This window comes from Carlito syrichta, unplaced genomic scaffold, assembly GCF_000164805.1.
Source record: "Carlito syrichta isolate Samal-C Ts95f unplaced genomic scaffold, Tarsius_syrichta-2.0.1 Scaffold315198, whole genome shotgun sequence".
Classification (NCBI taxonomy): domain Eukaryota; kingdom Metazoa; phylum Chordata; class Mammalia; order Primates; family Tarsiidae; genus Carlito; species Carlito syrichta.
This window is the reverse complement of record NW_007259294.1, coordinates 480,356-495,693: the sequence shown is the minus strand read 5'-3', so window position 1 is coordinate 495,693 and position 15,338 is coordinate 480,356. Positions and strand designations below refer to the sequence as shown.

General features: G+C 38.3%; 1 protein-coding gene across 1 annotated transcript in view; it reads left to right on the top strand.

Annotated features, from left to right (window-relative positions):
* STX8 (syntaxin 8) overlaps positions 1 to 15,338 on the top strand; it is a 285,159-nt gene that overhangs the window by 16,495 nt on the left and 253,326 nt on the right. The window contains exon 4 of the mRNA XM_008072461.1: positions 5,392 to 5,502. Coding sequence (XP_008070652.1) covers positions 5,392 to 5,502 — 111 coding nt within the window. The remainder of the gene's footprint in view (positions 1 to 5,391; positions 5,503 to 15,338) is intronic.

The following is a 15,338-nucleotide window of genomic DNA, read 5'->3' as shown; positions in this document are numbered from 1 at the left end:
CTTTTCCTTATTTGTCTCTCTGACCTTTTTTCTTGCTTATTCACCAAGGTGGTGGAAGAGGAGGTCCCTAACACTGACTGCTGACTGTGTGGCCTGTATTCCTCCTGCCCTTAGCCTCAGGGACACTCTGTCCCTATTCCCTTACTCTGCTCAGCTACCACATTCATGTCCACATATGTGCAGCATAGGTTTTTGCTTGGATGATTCTTTGACTTCTTGTTAACAACATCCCTTATATACAAGAGTACCACGCAGATGGCCCATTTATCAATCTGTTTTTGCTCCTCTCCTCACCCCATCTCCCTATACTCTGTTCTCTCCATAGAATAAAATAAATTATGAAACATAGAGTGTTCCTAATTGGATAGTTTTCCAGTTTTCCCAGATTTACAGGGAGTCTCTGGGAATATTTTGAATTCGTATTCACAGTATTGTTTACAGGATTCGAAGAAGTGGCAAATTAAGTGAGCAGTGCTGGGCACCTCAGGGTGGAGAAGCCCTTGGAAAGTTTGATGGGCAAGCCCAGCATGAGGTGGAAAAAGCCCTGACCTAGGATGGAAAGAGTTTGGCTCTATCCCGGCATTACTGTTAACAAGCTGATTGACTTAGCCATGCTGGGCCTTAATTTCTTGATCAGAAAAACAAGAGAATTTGACTAGGGGATCCCTGAGGCCTCTTTTAGCATCAACTCTCTGGAGTTCTGTTCATCAGCTGATCTGCAAAACATAATCACCAAGTTTTGCTGCTTTTGAAACTGATATTCTTTGTCAGTTCATACTTAACATTAGTTTAAATCTCTAATTAGTATCTGCTGCATTTTAACAATTATCTTAATTGTTTTTATTATAAAAAGTACTTTCTACTTATACACTTCTTTTTTTCTTTTTAATTTTTTAAAAATTTAAAAATTTAAAAAATGTGGGGTATAATTCAGAATTAGGTATACAAGTGGCCATTGTACAGGTAAAGTTTGGGCCTCCCTCTGGTCTCCACTTCACCTGGTTTGAGTTCAGATACCCTTAGTGATGTTTTTTTGCCCCTTTCCTTCCCCTGGCAGTATCCTGCTACTGCCAATCTCTTTCTTACTGTACCTATACACTTCTTATTGTTAGTTTTTACCAATGATCCCTCTCTCTTCCTCATCCTATTCCATCTTATTCTTCATAGTTAACAGTGTTGATGGTTGGTACTTATCATCCCAGACTTTTCTAGGCATGAAGTATATGTATGTGTAGATATGAAATAAAATTGTTTGACTATAAAAGAATCAGCTTATACATACAGTTTGAAGCTTGTGATTTTATTAATTACCATATGATAGAGTCAAACAATACAGAACAACATTCTGTAATTCCCAGGTCCCCTTTCTTAGAGGCAGTGTTTGAATATCCTTCCAGAAGTTTTCTGTGGCAAGTATGTACAAGCATATATATGTCTGATTTTATTTTTAACATAGTGAGAATATTATTCCCTGTTTAGTCCCTTGCTGCTGCTGCTTTTATTATTTTTTCATTTAACACTGTATTTTGGAGATTATTCTATGTCAGATAATTCCTATAAGCACTTAGTATGTTCTCAGAAATGTTAATTGTCATTATCATCAGTCCATAAACAGCTTTTCTGTTAGGCTGCAAGGCATTTCATTGCATAAATGCTCTAGTTCCTTATTGATGATTCCAATATTTGGCTATTATAAAAAATGTTGCAATGAATATCCTTACTCCTAAGTTCTAGGCTTTTATGGATGAATGAATCTATGAAGAATTCCTGTTGAAAGAATGTGCCTTTTATGTTATATGTTTAGAAGGCAGTCTGGCAATTGAATGACCTTTTTACATTCCCATCAGGAAGGTATGAAAATGCCTGGTTCCTCATCTGTTTCCAAAACTGTCTTGTCACAGTTTCCTAATCTGGTAGGTGAAAGTGGTATCTTGTTTTACTTTGCATTTATTTTACTAATGTGAAACTTAATGTTCTTGCATTTGAGATATTAGTGTTTCTTTTTTTCTGTGCCCTATTATGTCCTTTGCCTTTATTTCACTAGCCACTATTTGCCACTTGTAATTTTGTTTTGCAGATAAAGCTTTATATAGTCATGGTTTCTAGTTTTCCTTTATGGTCTCTAGGTTTTCAGTATTGCCTGGAAAGATTTTTTTCTACTTCAAGTTTATTAACAAGTTCTCCTATGTCTTTTTTTTTTTAAATGAGTCAGAGTCTCACTCTGTCACCCAGGCTGGAGTGTAGTGGCACACTCACGGCCACCACAGTCTTGACCTGTAAGGCTCAGGCGATCCTTCTGACTCAGCTTCTAAGTAGCTGGAACTACAGGTGCATGTCACCACACCCAGCTAATTTTTTTTAATTTATTGTAGAGATAAGGTCTTGCCAAGTTGCCCAGGCTGGTCTTGAACCCCTGAGCTCAGGCAATCCTCTCACCTCCGCCTCTCAAAGTGCTGGGGTTACTGGTGTGAGCCACCATGCCTAGCTCCTATGTCTTCTAATAATACTTCTATTATTTTATTTTTTATGTTTAAACCTCTGAGCAGTTTGAATCTGTACTTGATTGTAATATTGGATCATAGTTCAACATATGTTTACTTGGGTGGTTAGATAACTGAAATCCCAACAAACCAAAGGTTTTTGGGGTGAGTTGAGCATAGGACATAAGACAATGCTAGCTAATACAGTCTCCTGATCCAAAATGCTGGGGACCAGAGGTGTTTTGGAATTCAGACTTTGGAATATTTGCATCTACATAATGAGATATCTTAGGGACGGGACCCAAGTCTAAACATGAAATTCATTTGCTTCATATACAACTTATACACATAGCCTGAAGGTAATTTCATACAACATTACCTGTGTTTTGACTGAAACCCATCACATGAGGTCAAGTATGGAATTTTCCATTTGTGGCATCATGTTGGCATTCAAGAAGTTTTAGATGTTGGATTTCAGATTTTCAGGTTAGGGATGCTGAACCTGTATTGTGATGTAATTAGTACTTTCCACAATCTAAGAGTCTTATTTTTGTCCTGTATAAATCTTTCACAGCTTCTGTTATTTCTTAATTTTTTAGGAACTTCTTTTATTTTTTTGAAAGCAGGATTTATTGAGAAGACAGAAAAGCTTCCACAGTGGGAGGGGACCTGAAGGGGTTGCCCAAGGAACTTCTTTTAAGTTGAAAACAAAAACCTTCTACCTTATTGATAATTTACCATTAATTTGATACACATCAATATTTATTCTTAATATTGAATTGGTAAAAAGTTTAATATTTGGCTCTTTTATTAATACAGAGGAAGTATTTAAGTTCACTGTTACTTTGTTATGGTTGCTACTTTATGATTTCCAAATGGGGTACTTAGTGATTGTTGTCAAGCAGGAAATGGAAAAGTAATGGTAGTAATTTGACTCAGGAAAGCGTGGCATTATGGAATGTTGTGAGAATTCATTTATTATTATTATTTTTAAAATATCTAAAGCCAATAATGCTGCTTGGCTATATTGCTTTTGAGGACTTATGATTTTTCTAACTAGTGTTGATACTGAGAAAAATTTTTGCCTGAGTTTTATTTTTTTTTTTAACTATTTTAATAGCTAGCTAGCTCTTTTCTATGCAAAATTACCAGTAAAAATTAGAGATTCCCTGGGCTGTGGTTTCTCCACCTGGGCATTGGTGATGCTGCTACATGATTCTGCCAATTTCTCAGAAATATTTGGGCTTATGTACAATGTTTTATATCCCTCTTCTAAAAATAAAAGTATTGGCCAGGCTCGGTGACTCAGCCTGTAATCCTAGCACTTTAGGAGGCCAAGGCAAGTGGCTGAGCCCGTGACTTTGAGACCAGCCCGGGCAACTTGGCGAGATCTCATCTCTACAGTAAATCAAAAATTAGCAGGGTGTGGTAGCATGCACCTTTAGTTTTGGCTACTTGGAAGGCTGAGGCAGAAGGATTGCCGGAGCACAGTAAGTCTTTGCTGGGGTGACTGCGAGTGTGCCACTGCACTCCAACCTGGGCTACGGAGTGAGACTCCTACTCAATAAAATAAAATAAAATAAAAATAAAAGTATCTGTAAGTCCAAAGTAGCAGTCTCACTATTGTCTTGCTATTTTTACTAGGACTAAATAATTGAGGTCAGGGTTACTTTGAATTACCAGTGTTTCAACTCTAATATAATAAGGGCCACTTAATAAAAAAGTAAAAGCTGAGTAAAACTGAGTTGAGTTGGCTTATTTTTATGCTCATTTTTATATTTTGTGTCAGATATATCCTTTGAAAAGTGTTAGCTTTCTCTACTTGCTTTATGGCAGAAATTTTTTCCTTCAACATTTTCTTTGTTTCTTCACACATAAACACATACACACACACACCAACCTAGAAGAATTTGTGTAGTTTGCTTCAAAAAAGCTAGTATTTTGGATATTTAAAACTTTGGATTTGGGTTTAGTCTTGATTTATTTTTTTAACCATCACTTTTGAATTGTGCTGGAAAAGGTGTTAGAGATTATCTGGTGTTATCTATAAAGAAACAGGTGAAATAACTGGTTTGAGATCATAGATAGTGTTCATAACAGGAGTAAAACTGCCCTTGAGACTCCTTGTCTAGCACGCTTACTAGAATCATACATGAAAATATGATTCTTTGTCATTTCTTTCTTTGTCATTTCCTTCAAAGATCATGTCATATTTAATATTTAAATAATGAACCGATGGTAACAATTTTTAGAGCAAATCTGTTGCATAAAGTAGCACTTCTTAAAACAAATTCTGGGTATGTTAATAGGTATTAATATGAAAGAAAGAAGACAATATAAAGGATTCTCCTCCAACCTTTTTGTTTTTGCTTTTTAGATTGAGAAAATAGTTTATTTAGAAAGTAGTTTGGAGAGAGAGAGAGAGAGAGAAAAGGGGGATCCACCTCCCTCAGATTGGGGAGGGGAACCAGAGCTTAAAGAGCACATGGCCTCCCCCCACCTTTTTAAAAACAGAAATCTTAGTGTGTTAACGTGTAGGAAAACACCTCCAAACACTGACACCTATAACTCAAAACCTAGGATCATTCAGACAGATTGTTCCATTGACAGGAAAAATCATTTAAATGTCGGTCACTGGAAGGAAAATAGTACTTACCTGGTATATTTCTCAATGAAGGAACTTGTGTTGTGATCTGTTGCAGTGTTTATAAATCCTTCTGTAATGATACTGTCAAGGTCCTTTACCTAAAGGATCAGCGAAGTTGAAGGTCAGAGCAGGAATCAGATCTCTTCTGGATAGTGGTAGTTAGGGACTGTTAAAGCCACAATTGGCTTGAATAGTTAACTTGATAATGTACTAGATAAATTGAGGTAATTCATCCACCATTGAACCTTAACAAGATGTCTGCAGAACACAACTTGAAGGGGATCGAAGACAGAACCTATTGGATGATCTTGTAACTCGAGAGAGACTACTTCTGGCATCCTTTAAGAATGAGGGTGCTGAACCAGATCTAATCAGGTAGGATATTTTCATTTACAGGGATTGTTTGGTGGGTGAAGATTTATTTGCAGATATTGTACCATTTCCTGAATGGCTTAATTTCTTTAGCTAATAAAATATATTCTGTTCATTTGTAGTGTTTGACTATAATTTTCTGTTCAACTTAGTTTTCATTAATAGTCTAGATTTAGTAGATTGGGTATATTTGGCTGAATCCCATCTTGGGTGGAGCAAACTTACGTAGAATACAGATGAAGTCAGAAAATTTCTCTTGCATTCTTTGGTTGTGTTTTCTGCTTTGTTAGTTGCCAGTAAACTCCTGAAGTCACTACTTATCTGTGTGGGAAAATGAGTTTTTTTCTTTTTAATTGGCGTGTTGAAAAAATGTGTCCTAATAAGACTGTGTTCCGTGTCTCACTGAGGTAGAGGAGTTTGGCGGGTGGATTCTTCTCCCCATTCTTTGCCAGTGAGTGATTCACTCTCCAGACAGCTGACAGCTGCTCTGAACTGTTGGAAGACTGGGATGAGTGTCCAGCTTTCCAAGGCTGAGGTTAATGAACCATAAATTGTTACATCTTTAAAACTTGCCTCCCCCTGCTTCTAGAACTCCCTTAACCGTTGTGGGAACCATCATAGAAGGCAATGAGCTTAGGGTAGAAACCCGCCTTTCCTCGTCTTCCGCACTAGGGATGACGCATTCACTGTCGAGAGCCAGTTTGCTTCTGCTTCATTCCTAGTTGGATATAATATGACTTCCCAACGGCAATGGTTTTTTACCCTAGCCACATATTACCAAACTCCATCTCAGACAATTAAATCGGAGTGAAATTAGGGTGGAAGGCTAGAGAGGTTCCAGGTGATTCTAATATGAACTCAGGATTGCAGACCACTGAGACAAGATGAAGAGGATGGAACAGTTATTTTCCTGTTGGCCCCAATCTTCTCAGAAGCAGGTGATCTAAAGTTTTCTGAAAAACACTGTACAACGCAGGAAGCTAGATGAAATGTTGTTTCTTTGAAGGAATGAATGCAAGGCATTGGCGAGGGAGGAGTGATACTTTCTTGACTCTCCTGGGCAAGGTATTTAAGTGAAGACAAGCCTATGTGGGGCCAATTTATTATGGTTTTCAATATTTCTCTGGCATAGTCAGTCCCCTGGACATAGGAGTGAAGTAAGTGGATGAAGGCAGTGATCCAGGTTGGTGCAACCAAACAGGTAAGCAAGGGAATTCAAGGTGAAAAGAAAGTACCATCTTTCAAGAAGAAAGGAAGATATTTTTAGAGTCAAGAAACTAATAAGGGCCTAGTTAGGAAGGGGAGCACATTTCATGGGTGAAATAGGGGTCAGGTAGACAGGTGATAGTCAGAAGGTAGAGAAAACATTTAAGTTGTTCTGCTTGATAGTGATGGAGGTGGTTGTGATACATAGTAACAGTGTTTGAGAAGTCTGTTATGTGCCAGACTCTGCTTGTTGCTCTCATGAATTGCGTCATTGAATGATGCTGAAGGGGTCAACTCATGAGTTTAGGCCTTCTGAGGATCTCTTAAGTCCTACCACTAGATCTTTGGTTTTTGCGGGTTTTGTTTTTTTGGGGGTCCCTGCTCACCTGCCCTCATCACTCTTGTTCTCTCTCTGTATCCTTGCCACTCAAAGTGTGACCTGCTGTTGAGCAGTGTCAGCATCACCTGAAAGCGTATTAGAACTTTAAGACCTCAACTCAGACCTATTGAATTGAAACTTGCATCTTAGCAAGATCATCAGGTAATTTGAATGCATGTTACAACTTGAGAAATACTGTTTTTATCATTTATTCTTAATTGTTGCACTTTGCATCAGAATCATCCCAGAGGCTGACCAAAAAAAGAAAGAGAAAGCAGACATACAAGTGTCTGGACCACATATTTCCGTAGTTTGGGGTGAGGCTGGGGGAGACTCCCAGGTGGTTCTCATAGGTGTTAGGAGAATCGCTGCTCTGGGCTGGGCGTGGTGGCTCAAACCTCTAATCCCGGCACGTTGGGAGGCCGAGGCAAGAGGATTGCCTGAACCCAGGGGTTCAAGACCAACCGGGGCAACTTGGTGAGATCTCGTCTCTACAATAAATGAAAAAATTAGCTGGACATGGTAGCGCGCGTCTATAGTGCTAGCTACTTGCAAGGCTGGGGCGGAAGGATCGCCGGAGTCCAGCAGGTCAAGGCTGTGGTGGCTTGGGAGTGTGCCACTGCACTCCAATCTGGGTGACTGAGTGAGACTCCAATGAACAAAAAACGAATCACTGCTCTGCGTTAGGGTGTATGAGTCATGATGCTAGTAGCTTATGTCTCCTGTTCGTTTTCTGTGCACTGGGCACTGTGCTAAGGTCTTGATGTGCATTTGCTCAGGAGCTCTTTATAATATCCCGTTTTACTAAAGAGAAACAGAGGCTCAGAGGGGTCATTGCAGGTAAAGAGAGGAAGGAGAATGATAGGTGAATTTCTCATTCACTTCAATTGGTGAATGCTTGTTGGGCTAATTTTGCTTTAGACCCCTTGTACCCACCCTGACAGGAAACTGTCCTCATATACTTGTCCAAAAAGTGCAAGTCCTACAAATGTTCCAGGGGAGTCTGATCAATAAGAAAACACATATTAGATAAAACCATTCTCAAAAACTATGTAGAAAAGTCGCTGGGGAATGTACTTAAGGGCTATGGGAGCAGACACCTGGTAGCATTGATCCAAGGGAGGACAGCACCATTGTCGACTTACTAGAGACAAGTGATAAGTGTGTGGATGAGTTAATGAATGAATGAATGTTAAAACCAAAGTATATTGGTAGAAGTAGATTGTCTTAGATTTGAGGTCAGAATTGCTGGTCTTTGATTTTATTCACCTGCGTATGCCTGAGTGTTTTTGACTTCTTTATCCCCAATCCCCACCCTCGAGGCTTTTCCTTTCATCCCCAATTTTTCATACTTAATTCTTTTGCTCTGACCTGCCCTTAATTCACTTGTAGACATGAGCAGTTTGGATTCACAGTTTGACTGTATCCTCTTCTCCCTAGAATGCCAGGTTGCATAGTTATTTCTAATACCAACTGTTGGGGGAACTTTCTGCTCTATTTTTGGAGAAACCTCCTTACCTTCTCTGCCATTTGGTTTCTCTGGTATCTCCAATGACTCACAAAGACTTCCTCAGTTCTTCCCACAGTTAATTCCTAGTTCTGGGCCCCTCCAACATTTTTGTTTGCTTCTCTAATTTCTGTTTTTTTCCCAGCATTTTTTTTTTCTTCTGTAATTCTTGATGTCATGAAGGTTGATTGGGTTGCCTTGTCGCTTTAGGGGCAGAGGGTGTGTGTCTTTCCCTTAATTAATTACCTGCAGAAGCACATCAGATGGAAAGCTGTGTCAGAATTTAAACATTTTACAGACACTCTCACTATGGCACATTTTGTCATTAATGCTAGATTATCAACACAACACATTTACTGTTAGAGAACCAGGGTTAATCTGCTAATCAATATTTCCTATAATAACTGACAGCAATGCTGCAAATCAGTTGAGCCTACCAGGGCACGCTTCAACCTGGGAGCCACTTTCTTTTACAAGAGCCCCTACCTCTGTTTCCCTCTTTCCTGTTTACTTCGTGCAACCCTCTTTTTCTTCCCCTCCCTTGTTCCCGGGAGTTGTCCTACCCCTCCCTTTCCTCCTCTTTTTTCTCCCTCCTCATATGTGGCCTTATTAAGGAGAGAAGAGTATTGTCAAACTTCAGTTTGGATTAGCATTTCCTTTAACAGACATTAATGTGGCAATCACATAATTGAGTGGGTAGCTGTCATGTGACAGAATCTTAGTTTTACCTTACGGATTACTGGTCATTAGTCTAAAGCAGTAAGCTTTGGTCTAAATAAGCAATGGTTGACTAATTTAGGGTATTTGGAAACTTGTTAAAGAAGTCTCTGTGCAACAATGTCTCTTAGAAGAAGATAAGCCCTGACTTATAAAGCAATGACACAGCTTCTGATTTAAAGCCCTCCTGGCCTTTATATTTGAGAGCATTGCTAAGTCTCACAATTAGTTAAATCTTTGTCTGTAAAGAGAAAAAAAATCATTGCATACTCCACTGCTCTGTGACCATCTCAAAGATTATGTGATTAACTCAGCTGCAGTGGGTGGCTAATTGGCTAAGCTTTAATCTTCACACCACCAACTATGTAGAGGATTATAGGAAATAGGAAGTTGTTTAGAGTTTGAGGTGGTAGTTATATATCAGGAAGGATACATTAATGAGCAGACCAACTGCTAAAATCAAAAGAAGATAATGAAATGTTTATGTTTTCTTAGTGTGCAGATTTAAAAAATTTAATTTCAGATATATACTTTCCTTTGAGCTACTAAAACGCATTATATTTCCAATGCATATTTCATATCACTATATAGGTAGCCAAGATGGGCAAAAGAAAAACTTACATTGTTTTACATTAAAAATTACCCCCCACATTTTAAATCGTTGAATGCTTTATTTTAATTTACAGCTTTGTTTATAAGAAGGATGACTTGCACTTAATAATACTCAGATTTCCTAAAGAATCTTTGATTTATACTTTACATTGCACAGTGTTATTAGCATGTGAAGTAGGAAATTGCTAAGGAATATACACATGCATCATGAACCAGCTCATGTGAAACAGTAGGTAAGCCACACATGGTTATCCCTTTTGTTTATGCCCCAGAAATACAGTAACTTGGTAGCCTTTCTGACATGGAATGATGTGTAGTATAGCTTTGCTTTTCTTCTCTTCAATGAGCCCAAGGATAGTTGAATCAAGGAGGTATTAAGTACAGCCAAGAATATTAAAATTTCCTGCTAGTTTAATGAAAAATAGGTGAGAAAGCAAAAATGTGGTAAAGCAATCCTTTCGTTCAATAAGTATTTATTGAGTGCCTGCTATTTGCCACACACTGGTATTGGGAATGTGGTGGCAAAAAACCCAAAACTACAAGAACACCTACTTTTTGCAGTTGAGTTATGTATAGTCCAGTGAGAGAGACTGACATGAAATAATCATACAAATAAGTGAAATGAATTTGGCAAAAAAAAGTATATTGTGTTTTAACAAAGTATCAGTGTGGGGAGATGATTTAGCTAGGTAGGCTACATGACTAATACCTATTGATTTTCTTTTTTTCTTTTAGCAAGTGTATGCTTTGTTTCTTGATTTAGATTTTAAATACTTTAAGGACAGAGACCAAAACCTAGCACAATGCTTAATGTGTACTTTCTCAATGAATGAGCCCCTTTATACTCTTTTCTGGGTCTTTCATAATATCCAGCACAGAGTTGGTTATACAGCAGGTGTATTTTTGACTTAGCAAATTTTTGTTGATTGAAAGGTTGACTGAGTTGGGACATAATAGTCTGTGCTCTAGTAACTAAACAAACCTGGGAATGTCAGACTTTTAAACCATGAACGATTTTTTGCCTGCCTCATGTAAAGGTGACTCACATTCAGGTTGTTTCCATCTTAGGGCTGTGCTGTCGTGACGTAATCCCTCCATGTCCCCCATGACTGGAGAAGAGAGAGAGAGTGGGGAGAATGCACACTCTTATGTGCTTTGGCCTGCAAATTTTGCACATTCAGTCCATTGGCCATAATTACTCAGGTGGCTCCAAACTAACTGAGAGAAAGGCTGGGGAATGTAATCTTTATATGTGTTCAAGAAGAAGATTCGGTGAAGTTTACTGCTTTGTCTTTGCCTCACTGATTAATTTGGGTAGTTTGATGGAAAGATAAGTAACTTTGATTCATAGTCTTGTTGCTTTCTTCGTCAGCAAGGATTAGAATCAGGAAGTTACCAGAGTCACAGGAGGTGGGCTGAGAAGTGACCATGGTGGGATTTGTTCATCTTTTAAAATGCCCCTTCTTGAAAAGTTTAGTCAGTGAGGGAAAACATCAAAACAGAGATCACAGCACTGTGAAATTAGTGCACATGGGTGCGTAGAAGTGTGATGAAGACAGAGGAGAAGGTTACTCCTTCAGCGGTCAGAGGAGGACCAAGGGGTCTGAAATAGAAGGTGGTGCTATTGTCCTCACACGATCTAACCGACATTTACGTGGGTACTTGGCTTGAGCTCACCACTCATCTAGCAGTTGGATGCCCTCAGCTGCACATAACAGATAACCCTACCCAAAATGGCTTAAATAAGGAAAATCATCCATATAATAAGGTACAAGTTAAGAGAAGTGAGAGGGTTGATTAGCAGCCCAATGATGCCATCAAGGGTCCAGGTTCTTGCTGTGTCTTCATTTTACCTTCCTCAGAGTATTGGCTTCTCTTTAGACTGACTCCTTTTGTAGTCTCATAATAGCTATAGCAGTTCCCAGCCACACTTTAAAGATAGCAATAGAAGAGAAAGGAGAATGTGTTTGGCATAAGTAACATATATTAATATGGCTAAGAAATTTAAAAAGCATTTCAACAGGATCCAACAAACTCCCCCCTCCACCATGTCCCCCACTCTTCAGTATAAGTAATTACTGTTAATAATTTTTGGTATATCTTTGCAGGGATCTCTTAAGCATAAACCAGCAAATACAAATATATTTTCCTCTGTCTTTTACACAAATGGTAGCATATCACACATACCATTCTTTTGTCACTTAATTAAGTATCTTGGAGACTTTCCCAATCGTGACATAGGTTTTGTTACTCATTTTTATAGTCTTCTAATATCTCATTGTACTCACATACCGTAATTTATTTAGCTACTCTCTTTTAGATATGAGTATTCTTTTCAGTTGTTTTCTATGCACGTTATAGTCATTTTCTATTGCAAACATATAGCAGTGAATAACAAATAACAAATTTTGTACATGCAAAGTATATCCTTAGATAAGTTCTTACAAATAGGATGGCTAGGTCAAAGTGTTATATACATTCAGTGCGTTTGTAATTTTGATAGCATTTGGCAAGTTGACCTTCAGCAGGGCAGAATCAATTTAGGCTTGTTCCAGCAATTTATGTGAGTGCCTGTTTCCCAATTGTCTTTCCCAAAGAAATTAAACTTTTGTATCGTACTCCAAACTAATATATACAGATAGTTTTACATAATAATATCTTCATAGAGTTTTATGTAATTACTGTATATAATTATTGTGAGCCAAGCTTATAAACAGTTGTCCTGTGGTGTTTTTTTTTTCTTTCTGGCACTTTCGTGGTTTTATTTTATAACTGTAAAATATTTGATACACTTGGAATTTAATTGGTGAAGAGTATGAATCTCACTTTTCTCCTACTTGGCTAGCCTATTTTTGTGACTGACTCCATTTTTATTGAGTAGTTGATCTTTTCTTCATCTCTTAAAATTTATTTGTAGAGTATGTGTAAGGATTTGCTACATACGTAGATTGTGTGAAGGCGAGGTTTGGGCTTCTAGTGAGTCCTCTCTCCCCAGTAGTGTCTTTTCCTCATCTTTAAATTTGAGATGCTGGCCGGGTATAGTGACTGATGTCTGTAATCCCAGCACTTCAGGGGCTGAGGCAGGATGATTGCTTGTGGCCAGGGATCCAAGCCCATCTTGGGCAATGTCTGGAGGTCCCATCTTTACAAAAAATAAAATTCAGGTAGGGTGGGGTGGCTTATGCCTGTAATCTCAGCACTTTGGGAGACTGAGGTGAGAGAATCGCTTGAGTCCAAGAGTTTGAGACCAGGCTAGGCAACATGGCAGGACCTTGTCCCTACAAAAAATAATAATAATAATAATAATTAGATGTACATGGTGGCACGTGCCTGTAGTCCCAGCTATTCAGAAGTCTGAAGTGGGAGGATTACTTGAGCTCAGGAGTTCGAAGCTGTGGTGGGCCAGGATTGCGCCTGTGAACTCCAGCCTGGGCAACACAGTGAGACCCTGATTCAAATAAATAAGTAGATAGCAAATAAATTTGGGATGCTACCTTTATCACATAATATATTTCCATATGTATTTTTATCTATTTCTGGACTTTGTCATGTATTCCTCTACCACATTTTAAAAATATTGAAACTTGGGCTGGTTGCAGTGGCTCAAGCCTGTAATCCCAGCACTTTGGGAGGCCAAGGTGAGATGATTGCCTGAGCTCACGGGTTCCAGACAGCCTGGGAAACTTGGTGAGACCTCATCTCTACAATAAAAATAAAAAATTTAGGCCAGGCGCCATGGCTCAAGCCTGTAATCCCAGCACTTTGGGAGGCCGAGACAAGAGAATTGCCTGAGCCTGCAGGTTGGAGACCTGCCTGAGCAACATGGTGAGACCTAGTTTCTACAAATCAAAAAATTAATCTGGTGTGGTAGTGCATGTTTGTAGTTTGGGCTACTTGGAAGGCTGAGGCAGAAGGATCTCCGGAGCCCAGCAGGTTGACACTAGAGTGGCCGTGAGCATGCCACTGCACGCCAGCCTGGGCAATGGAGTGAGACTCTAACTCAAAAAAAAAAAAAAAAAAAGGAAACTTTTAAGTTTTAATAGATGATAGGGCTTGTTTTTTGTCATTAAACTTCTTTTTAAGAGGTTTGCTTTTTTTTTTTTCTTTACACACATTCGAGAATCAGCTAATCCAATTCCAAAAAAGGGACTGAACAACCCTTTTTACAAAAAATTGGGGTCACATTAAATTGTGAAATCCTTTATAATGTTGGATTTTCCTATCCAAGAACATGGGATGTTTATCTATTTGTACAAGCCTTTTTTTAAGTCTTCCTGTAGTGTTTTCTTAAAATAAGTATAACATGTTTCTAGTCAAATTTATTCCTGGTTGTTTAGTTTTTTTGGTTGCTGTTTTAAATTCAGTTTTTAATTTCATCATACTTTTCGATTGTTGTTTATGTGAAAGTGGTTGATAACTAATGTCTACTATTAATATTATAGCTGCTTTATTAATTCTGTGATCATTTTTTAATGTTTTTTAGTTGTTGATTCTTTTGTATTTTTCAGTTATTTGGGTTTTTTTTTTTTTTTAAAGTAATGAAACACTTCCTAGAAGCTTCCCAATTACCTTTGGTTCAAAACAGAAATAGGCTAGAATTGTATCACATGACCATGTTATACCAAAAACAGTGAAAGCATGAGGTTACTGTGATTGGCTTCGTTTATTCAGGAGAGACATATTCCTGAAGTGAACATGAGGGTGAGGACTTGTTCCCTTCTTGGTGGAGCCTTGAACAAAAGTTAAGATTCTGATAGCAAGGGAGATGAGACTTGAGGATGTTGGGTAGGCGAATTATAGTGTCTGCATTAACTTCACTGCAACTCCCTTAGCAACAATCTCTTCATCTCGAAATTTCTTGAAGAACCAGAGACTCATGTTTCTTTAATTCTTTACAAGAACCTTAATTTTCTGTTACTTCACCTGTTCCTGAAATCCCAGAGAAGGTGGTAGCTCCCTGGCCCTTGAGTTATTTTATTGAGGCTCAAGTGGAACCTAAATCACTGCTTTAAATCTCCAATTCACTTTTTTAAGAAGCTGGGATATTTACACCTACCACTTGTCTTCCTAAAAAGGTTTAGGAGAAGTACTTTTGAAGTGCAACCCATTTTAACAGCGACGCATTTATATAGTTTCATAAAGCTGGTTTCTTCTACAGACATAAACTTGTGTGTTTTATGCTAATTCTTATTTAATTCCATTTTGAGAGGTAATAGCTTCTGATCTTGTCTCCACATTCTGCAGAAATTAATAGGTTTATTTGGAGCATGGACAGATGGTATGACAAGGGGGAGTATTTAAAATAGGGACTGACCAGAAAACTCTGGGATATATGTGTAGCCTTAGCGCATTTTATATCCTTGTATTAACTATTGGTTGATGCCAGCCATACAGTGTATACAACAACTATATTTTCTT